At 45.9% G+C, this 10268-nt stretch overlaps 1 protein-coding gene across 1 annotated transcript; it reads left to right on the top strand.

Moving 5' to 3' along the window:
* The first annotated feature begins 433 nt into the window (after positions 1–433).
* On the top strand, positions 434–9232 carry LOC133241270 (pregnancy-associated glycoprotein 1-like). Its single transcript, XM_061406533.1, has 10 exons — positions 434–486; positions 1545–1695; positions 2678–2795; positions 2894–3008; positions 4206–4403; positions 5316–5431; positions 5780–5783; positions 7103–7244; positions 7330–7428; positions 9119–9232. Exons 1-10 carry the CDS (start codon positions 434–436, stop codon positions 9230–9232), a joined length of 1110 nt encoding a protein of 369 aa, XP_061262517.1.
* The last annotated feature ends 1036 nt before the right edge of the window (positions 9233–10268 follow it).

Genomic DNA, 10268 nt, shown 5'->3' with positions numbered 1-10268 from the left:
CTCTCCAATGAAGACAGCAATGCATATTTCATGAAGTGGCTAGGAAGATGACATGAAACCACACGTGTTGAGCATGGCCCCTAGAATCCATTTTCATGATGTTCTTAGCTGTTTTTCCTCCAAGTAGGCAAGGTTCTCTGTCTTCTTAGATATCCATGCAGATTAGTTTGATTTTCCAGCCAAACTTCAAAGAAGAGATTACAGTTCAATTCTCTGTATTCTGAAAAGTTTCAAAGGCCACTCGCCAAGGACACTGATGAAGGTAAAGATTTTATCTAGAGTTTTGTGTATTGTTTTTTTTTTTTTTCAGATCTTTTAGTGGCCTAAAGAGGAAAACTAGGGTAGGTCAGAGCATATATAACTAGGGGCTCCTGGTCACCACTACATGCTACAAACCCAAAGTTCCCTGATTACTTGGAGCCAGGAAAGAAACATGAAGTGGCTTGTGCTCCTCGGGCTGGTGGCCTTCTCAGAATGCATAGACAACTAAGTATGGGGACTGTAAGCCACATCATATTCCTTTCTTGGATTTTTCTTTTCATCTGATTATTCTTCCACCCATCAGGTTTAGAAGGTAATGAAGTATTTCATTAAGAATCTTAAAGTTTCAACTCTTTATTATGGATAAGTAACTTGCTATAGGAACTGTAGATCCCAAGGTCTTGGTGTAGGTTTGGGTTGCACAAATCTTGGGGCCCAGTAATAACATGACCTATTGAAAATGCAACTCCTTGCAACTGTTCAGCGTACAGTCTATGAAGATGTCAATGTGGTACTGTGGAATAGCACTTTTCTACATTTTTTTCAATATGTCCTCTTTTTTTCCTGGTCTATGTCTGCATCTCTGTATCACTGTCATTTATTTATCCATCTCTTTGGAAGTCACTGGGAGTGTGTTTCTCTTTGTGTTGTTTTCTTTTAATTTTTCATTTGACTCGTGCTTCCTTCTCAAGCCTCTGAATTTCCCTTACTTGTTCTCTATATCTTGGATTCATCTTTCAACTCTCTCTCTCTTTCAACTTGGAGAAAGATACACTGTTTTACACTGTTTTATATTGGACAAGCAGTGTGACCACAGCCAACTCAGAAACCTCTTGCATTTCAAAATGCTCCCTTGTAAAAGAGGATAAGAGTCCCCCTTCTACCTCCTTCCTTGAGGTTCTATAAGAAGGAATGAGTGGGATGGCAACAACAATGCTAATGGCTGTAATTGTTGAGACTTCCTATTTATCAGGTACCTTATATCCATCACTTCACTTATCCCCAAGATATTCTATTTGGAAGGTTTGTATTGTTACAGTCCACCATTTTACGAAAGGGGAGATTGAGACAACACATTGTCATATATCTTACCCAAGATTGCAGAACAGAACCTGTATTGAAGTCTATGTCTTTGCCATGGTATATGCATAAAAATCTGATAATAATGTGCTTCATAAAAATTATTAGAAAATATACAGGGCGTTACAATGACAGTTATACCTAAACACCTAGAGCTAATTGTAGCATCTTCTTTGTTTTCTTTGTCAAATGCTTGGTGAAAGAATACCTCTAAGGAGAGTGAAGACCGTGAGAAATACCGTCAGTGGAAAAAACATGCTGAACAATTGCCTGAAGGAGCATGCTTACAGACTGTCCCAGATTTCTTTTCGTGGCTCAAATCTAACTACTCACCTGCTGAGAAACATCAGGGATGTGAGTATTTTGGGAGGATGGTGCTCCACAGCGCCCCCTGGTGCTCTAGCCTAGCACTGGGGCTCATCTGGAGATGCCGGAGGGATGTTGGGGTTGGGGTTCTTGCAGGAGGCAGAGACACTGGAAAAGAGGGACCCCACCCAGAGGAGAAGGCACTCTCATCCTCAAATATTGGTCTTTGTGACTGGGCCCGGCAATTACCAGGTGGCAGTAAACATCCATTTCTGTGTCATAGATGTGTCATTAGTTTGAGGGTGATTGTTCCTTCTGAACTAAGTGAGCCACTCAGTTACAGATGAAGAGTGAACCATCACTGATCAAAAGGTAGAACCAACTGCAAAGCAGCTGTGAATCCCCAGGTAGAGGAATTCAGTTTCCACAATGCAAGAACCACAGCAGGAAAAAGTTACTGAACGTGTATTCTGAGTATGGACATAAGAATCATTTTGGTTCCTGTTTTTAGATTAGAAAAAGGGCTTATTTTGTCTTCAAGATGTCTTCAAAAATGCCCATGCCAGCCTGAGAGATAGGCAAAGAGTAAATACATGTCAAATGAAAAGGTCAACTGTGTGCTGTTGATTGGATGTGGTCTGAGTTTAGAGGGAGTGGCTGGGGTTGACCAAGAAGGACCTCCTGGAGAAGCGGGTGCTAAGGCTGGGTTTGAAGAGACTACAGAGCTTCTCAAATGAAGGCACAAGGACTTCCCTGGGTGTCCAGCAGTCCTGGAGGCCCAGTGGTTATGCCTCTGGGCTTCCCATGCAGGAGGTACCACTTATTCGCCTGTTCATAGAGTCAATATCCTGCATACAATGTAGCACAGGAAAAATATATCAAATGCAGATATATCTGTGACCAAAGTCTGTGAGCTGCACGATGGTTAGAAAGTGATCTCAAGAGATATGTGACACCCAGAGGGAGGCATCAGTGCGGGAATAGAGTGCAGCCAGTTCTGCACTAACCCACTCCTTCCTTCTCTCTGTAGATGCTCTATGTGGGTAACATCACCATTGGAACACCCCCTCAGGAATTCCAGGTTGTCTTTGACACAGGCTCATCTGACTTGTGGGTGTCCTCCATCTTTTGCAACAGCTCAACCTGTTGTGAGTACAGACACCGCCTACCCGGACCATCTTTCACTTGCCCTGCTGCCTTGTTTCCATACTCGTCACCTGATGACACTCATCTCTTGTGTCTGCAGCTGTACACGTTAGGTTCAGACATCTTCAGTCTTCTACCTTCTGGCCTACCAATAAGACCTTCAGCATCACCTATGCATCTGGGAAAATTAAAGGAATTGTTGTTCGTGACACAGTTCGGGGAACAGTGTAAAAAATGCTGAGTCAGGACTGGCTATGGAACTACCATTGCTTGCAAAACAGATGCAGGACCATCTGGCAGGACCCTTCCTAGCCTAACTCCTATAGATATTGGCCATCTTATCCACAGGTCATGTCTCTGGGGAGGCAGGGCCCATGGTACACATGAGCAAACAAGTTAGCTAACCCAGAGAGTGGCTTAAAGTTTGGACTTGCATCTCCTCTGCCTATGAGCAGTTCAAGGTTCATTTTGCTGGGAGCGAGAAGAAGGGATAAAAGCACCCACTTTTATATTCACAGATTGTTCCAGGCACTTTCAGGTGATAACTGGTTTAATCTTGCAATGACCCCACACAGCAGTTACTCTGATTAGCTCATGAGACATATGAGAAAACTGAGGTGTATACAGCAAGGGCCTTCCTGAGGTCACACATGTGGTAAACGGTGGAGTTAGGCTGGCTTTTCAGGACTGAAGTTGCTGTGGGGTATTTGGGGACAGGATAAAACTGATCTGTGGACCCTGGGGTCAGTCAAGGGCTTCAAGTATCCAGAGTTGGAAACTGGGGGCCTCAGAAGTCAAGGGGCCTGATAAATGAGTTCTCACTCTAGAGGACCCTTGAGAGTCTAATAAACCTAAGGCCTGCTTCCCCCCAAATACTTGAGTTACCCCTCTCTCTCTCTTTCTCCCTCATACACACTCACAGAAACATACACATACCCCTAAAAGTGAATTCTCCAGGCAGTAATTTCATAGAACCCTGCAAGCAAGATTGTGTTTTTGGCTTCTGTCTTCCTGGACAGATGCAGAATCCAGAGTACATTACAGAGAATGCAGTCCATTCCTGTCATTAGGTCACAGTGATGCCAAAGAGAAGGTGCTCTTGCTCTTGATTGTTTTTTCTATCAAGTGGCACCAGTGGAACCTGGCATGACTCTTGGTCATGCCACCTGTACAGAAGCCACGAGGCCAATTTGGCTCACTCGGGTGGTGTTTTTCAGAGGGGCAGATATTTTAAAATTCACAGCCTCTCACAAATGGAACCCAAATTTCCCTCTCAGCTTGATCTAACTGCCCATGGGCCACCAAGGACAGAGCCCAGCCTCAATTCCTCTCTGAGCATCTAATGGCAATGCACCCCTGCCCAGTCCTAGCCCCTCTTCACGTATCTATAAGTGGGAACACCCTTCTCTCCCACGGATTGGGGACCTTGTAAGCACTGACCAGCTGTTTGGTCTAAGCCTGGTGGAATACGGGTTTGAGGGTATACCTTTTGATGGCATCTTGGGCTTGAACTACCCAAACATATCCTCCTCTGTAGCCATCCCCATCTTTGACAAGCTGAAGAATGAAGGTGCCATTTCTGAGCCTGTTTTTGCCTTCTACTTGAGCAAGTAAGTCTGAGATGGACAGTCCCTTTCTCCAAAATAGCTATAAAATGCACAAAAATTATAGAACACTTGATAAAGAAGTATCCTGAGTGATAATCTAACACAGATAACTATGGCCCCAGGGTCCAACTGGCTTCACCCCTGGCTTTTATAAATAAAATTTTATTGGAACACAACTCTACTACTGGGCTCAAGACAAATAAAATGGTCTAGGGGAGTGAGTGAGGAGGAAGGGTAATGGAAGGCAACAGGAAACAAGTTGAAGGAAAAGGCAATATGATTTGCTTATGAATTTGATAAGGAAGGATGGAGAATTATTTTGGATATCTTTCCTTCCTCATTAGCATTCCACTGGGAATCCAGGACCAGCTACACAATTTGTATGAACCAGTGAGAAACCCAAGTGTGGGACACAAAAGTGTAGGACCCCTTGTTCAAGAAATATTAGGCATTTCAAGACAGGGAGAGTAGAGGTGGGGTCCCTTCTGAGTGTAGGGCCCTTTGGACAGTATAGGTCACAGGCCAGTGGAGCCAACTCTAGGTGCCCTGAACCCACACCCTTAGAACCTCCAGGCCTTGATTTTCCTGAAAAATGACAAGGTGGACAAGGGGAAAGCCAAACACTTCAGCACCCTGTCCTCTGAGGGTGTCTGAGCACTCAGGTCACTGGGGGTCTAGGGAGTCTTCAGAAGACATAGTGGGGGGAGCCCAGCCAAGTGATTCAGCTTCTAACCTCCTCTGTGCCACTCATTAGCCAGTAACAGACCTCACTCTGGATCTCAATCTCTCCTAGATGCTATTTCTGCATCTGTACATGGGGATCTTATTAGGGCCTTGATGGGTGGACAAGCACAACTCTCAGACAGTGCTGTTGTTACTGTCTCCCAAGGGTTCTCCCCCGACTTGTCTCTACAGATACAAGCAGGAGGGCAGTGTGGTGATGTTTGGTGGGGTGGACGAATGCTACTATGAGGGAGAGCTCAACTGGGTACCATTGATCCAAGTGGGTGACTGGATTGTACACATGACTGGTAAGCCTCTCCCTCTGAGGGTCAGCCCAAGTGATGCTCCCACTAATTTTCATGGACACAGGCAGACACACACAAATGCATTCTCAGACACACAGTCACACAGACATATACACAACACACAACAACACAGACAGACACACAGACAAATGGAAACACACAAGCAGACACATATAAACATACCCAGAGACACATAAAAACATGCATAGCTAGTCAGACACACAAGCACACACAGAGACATATACAAACACACACACAAATACACAAGCACATAGATACACAAACAACCCATGGGTAATAATCCCCAGGCCTTCTGAGCAAGGCTCTGACCAGGGTCCTGAAAGGGTCAAGACAGGTCTGTTCCGCTTGGAGAGTGCTGCACCCACTGCCCTTTGAGGTAGGGATCATGGTTAGAGGGCTCTACAGTGTGGTGAACAGAGGATCAGAAAGAATTTCTCCAGCCTGAACAGAGTTATGATAAGATGACCAAATGTCCAGGGCTACATAGGACATAGGAAGTTCTCAGTACAGATAAATGTCATTTTAAATTAGGGACAGCCCTGAGAAAATGGGGGAAAACTGGTCTTCTTAGGGAGCAGCTACCTAGGAGTGGAGAGAGGTTGGCTGCAGTCTTAAGATGTGAAAACATCTAATAAAAAAGACACCACACATTCTTGGGCACACAGTGGGAGGGGCTATAACAGACAATCAGGAAGGTGGGATCCAGGAGTGACCTGAGGACAAGAGGCATAATTGACAGGATTCTGTGTGATACCCTCAGACAAAAGCTGGTCTGTCCTTTGGAGTTTCAATGGGCTAGTCATGTATTTCCTGGCCAGGGTCTCAGGGTCTGAGCTGGTTGTAGGAGCAGTGCTGGGAAACACCCTCTCCCAGAGGAGCCCCTCTCTCCCCCTACTCTGAGAATCTGCTGCCCCTGCAAATCTCCATCTTCACTGTGTGTGTGACCCGTTATTCATTCCCCACCATTCATTCACAGCTCTCTGGAGGTTTCTTATTGTTTCTCAGTCTTCATTCACTCATTGAACAGAGAAGCATTGGACATCCACTGTGTGCCAGGCACTTGAGGGAGGCAAGGAGAATAAAACTTGCCCTCACATCTAAGAAGGCAGAGGTACATGAAGTGACTCACCCACATAGTGAATTTTGACTTTGGTACATGCTAGACAAGAGGAGAAGGCAATTGCAACCCACTCCAGTACTCTTGCCTGGAAAATCCCAGGGACAGCAGAGCCTGGTGGGCTGTCCTCTATGAGGTCACACAGAGTCAGACACGACTGAAGTGAGTTAGCAGCAAAAGCAGCAGCAGACGTGAGGAAGGGTCTACAGAGAGTGACCAAGACAGGAGACTGATAAGCACCAGGAGAAAGACTTCCCAAAAACAATACAATTGAGGTGTAACCTGGAAGATGAGAAGAAATTTGCTAGTCAAAGTGGAGTGGAGTCTTCTAGGAAGAAAGATCAGCTTGTGTCAAGGTACAAAATATCCTTGTGTATTCAAGTATTGCATTCAAGGATGTCAAGAAAGATGCTGTGTCTAGAGCAAAGGAAAAGAGGGTAAAAGACGAAGTGCTGTTTAGGAGACATTCGGGAAGGGGGCAACTCTGGGGAGACTCCGAGTGAACTTGATGCCCGCTTTCTTCCATTGTCTCTCAGCATCTCCATGAAAAGAAAGGTTATTGCTTGTTCTGGCGGCTGCCACGCCATTTTTGACACTGGGACATCAGCGATTGAAGGCCCAAGTACACTAATCAATAACATACAGAAGCTCATTGGTGCCACACCACGGAGTTCCAAGGTGAAGGCTCATGCGCCAGGGTCACTCCCAGTCTCCACACACAAGAAGGATCTCCAGGGCCAACCTCTCTCCCTCTCTCTAACAGCACTACGTTTCATGTTCTGCGGTCAATACCCTGCCCTCCATTATCTTCACCATCAATGGCGTCAACTACCCAGTGCCAGCTCGAGGCTACATCCTCAAGGTGAGGGGCCAATACTGAGGGTTGGTTCTCAAACTGGAGCTTGCAGGAACCCTTGGGCTGCTGCTGGGAGGAGGGCGCCCTCTGGAGGCCATGCCACACCATTGCAGATGCTGCTGAGCCCTGTGGCTGGGCCAGTGCCTCCCACAAAATCAATCACTTGAGAGTAAAGGGCCGTGTGGGACACTGATCTTCCAGAAATAAATGTGGAGATGCCATACCATGCTGGCATGGTGGGAGTCAGGGAGGGGGGAACACTAAGTTTCACAGTCCAATAAGAGCTTCAATTCAATCTGAACCCTTAGGTGCAAGAACATGGAAGTCAGTTCTAGCAGTCCCTGAAATAGGCCATGTTACAAGGAGAATGGCTGGGGGCAGTCCCAGTGTGATTTCCCAGCATAAGTTAACAGTCTCCCTTCCCTTCTCACAGTTTTCTAGGTTTGGAAGATAAATTACATGGTCATCCTAGTTGTTGGCTATATCTTTCCCTTGTTCTGGCCAGGTGCCTCCTTTGTGAGTTGGGGTACCTGACCCCTCTGTGTGATGTTGGATACTAAGGTGAATAAAGGGTGCACAGTGGCTGCTCAGCTCCAGCACAGGGTGGAGGCTTCATGTAAGCTCCCTGTGAGAGTTCAGAGCAGGCTGATGGGCTAAAAGAAGGATTTGAGGAAGAGAGAGAATTTCAGGAATTCTAAAACCACAAACTCATTGAGCCATATGGAGGGTTGCTTGATGCTGGGCAAAACTGCACTGGATTCCATGCAAATGTCATCTCAAGGTGGTCTGCACTGGGGCACTGGGGCCTTACTAGGGGGTGATGAGGGCTATGGACTGACGAGTGAGGATGGGGAACCAGAGTACTTTACCCACCCAGGCCTGGAGTGGTCAAAGAGGGTGAGTGTGGGCCAAAGACGGCTTCGCAGATTTCCTGATGTAAGTCTTCAAGAACGTGTTGTGGGCACTGCTCTATTTAAGATGGATAACCAACAACGAGTTGCTGTGTAGCATAGGGAACTCCGCTCAGTTATACAACAGCCTGGATGGGAGGGGTGTCTTTGGGACCAGGATACCCAGATACATAGAGTTGAGTCCCTTAACTTTTCCCCTGAAACTCAGAATATTGTTAATCAGCTATACTCCAATACAAAATAAAGTTTTTTAATAAAGTATGGATTGTGCAGACGCAGGAGGAGAACTCACATTCTCTGAAGAGAAAAAAAAAAGAGCAGTAGCCAGAAGAAAAGAAACAGGGAGTGAGGGGAACTATGGACACACTTGTTCTTTTCTAAATAATTATATTGAAGTGTGGCTACTCTTCAGTGTTGCATTAAGTTCTCCTGCACAGCAATGTGACTCAGCTATACACATAAAAATATATTTTTTTCTTATTCTTTTTCATGTGGTTTATCACTGAATATTGAATATAGTTCCTTACGCTCTACAGTAGGACTGTGTTGTTTTTCATTCCTCTGTTTCCCCATCTCCCAGTCCTCCACTCACTACATCCTTCCTCATGGCAACATGTCTTGGGCCTCTTTGGTTTTGGATGAACTCTCATATCCCCTGCTGCTGAGAAAACCCCTTGATACTTACCAAAAGAGGGAAATAAAACAAAGAATTGTGCTGGGTCTGGATATTGGGGAGAGTCACCGGTAAGGACTCATGCTCACTGGTGTGTGTTCTGCAGCCCCAGGATTCTAGAAGACACTGCTACACAACCTTTGAACAGAACAAAGTGAGTTCATCTACAGAGACCTGGATCCTTGGTAATGTCTTCCTGAGGCTGTATTTTTTGGTCTTTGATTGAGGAAATGACATGATTGGCCTGGCATGGGCAGTGTAAATGCTTGGAGTGGTTCAGGTATCAGTAAGGCCACTCCTAACACACACTCACTCACACTTTGAGCACTACTTCCCAGGATGCTGGTGAGCTGTATTTGGTGGTCTGAACACCCTATTCTCAGTAAAGAATAAAGGGTTTCACTCTTAGTGGTGTGGACACAAACGGTTGCCTCTGTTTGCATCTGGGAGTGAAGGATCTAGAACCAAGTCTGAATCAAAATGGAGAGAAGCCCTACTCCAACTGGCTTCAAGGAAAAGGGAGACTCACTGAAATGATTCTTGGAATCCAGGACAGAAGAATCAGAGCAAATACAAATATCTCAGCGACTGGACCCAAGAAATCAGAAGTCATCAATTCTCTCTCACCTTCGCTCTTTTCCTTCCCTCTTCTGTGATGGTCCTAGCCTGACCACTTTCTTCCTTAAGGCTTCTACACCTAGTAAGGGAGTCCAAGCTACCTGCCCTAGGGTTTTAAATCCCAAAGGCATCACCTAGTAAGGAAAATAGATTGCAAATATCAGAGTTCAAGGGTGTTCTATGAATGACCCACCTCAAGTCACATATACAGACAGCCCCAGATCAGCCATCCTGGCAGGGACATGGGGTGTTATGACTGGCTTCATATGGTCTCTGGCCCTGACCCAGCCACATGCATGATTGTCAATTTCCTCCAGAACTACATGACTGAAGCTGGGGAGAGGCATCCCCAAGGATAATGACTGGCAGATACTCTAGGCCATGGAAGAGATTTTGATGACCCACCAACTCCACCACCTCCTCATTCAGAGGAATTATAAGGAGTAATGAAATAGACTCTCTTCATCCCATCTCGGATGATCTTATCACTGGGCTTCTCCTCTAGGGAATTTTGGGTGAGGTACTTCATGCAGAGATGGTTCCCTCTTGTTCCCACACCCCAGTCACCAGCTCTCTGCCACATATGCCTGCTCTCTCCTTTCCAGTCCCACTTGGTAAGCCTTTGCCCCAGTGGATCCCTGAGC

This window comes from Bos javanicus, chromosome 29 (assembly GCF_032452875.1).
Source record: "Bos javanicus breed banteng chromosome 29, ARS-OSU_banteng_1.0, whole genome shotgun sequence".
NCBI lineage: Eukaryota > Metazoa > Chordata > Mammalia > Artiodactyla > Bovidae > Bos > Bos javanicus.
The sequence above is the reverse complement of the archived record's forward strand: the minus strand, read 5'-3'. Positions and strand labels throughout refer to the sequence as shown.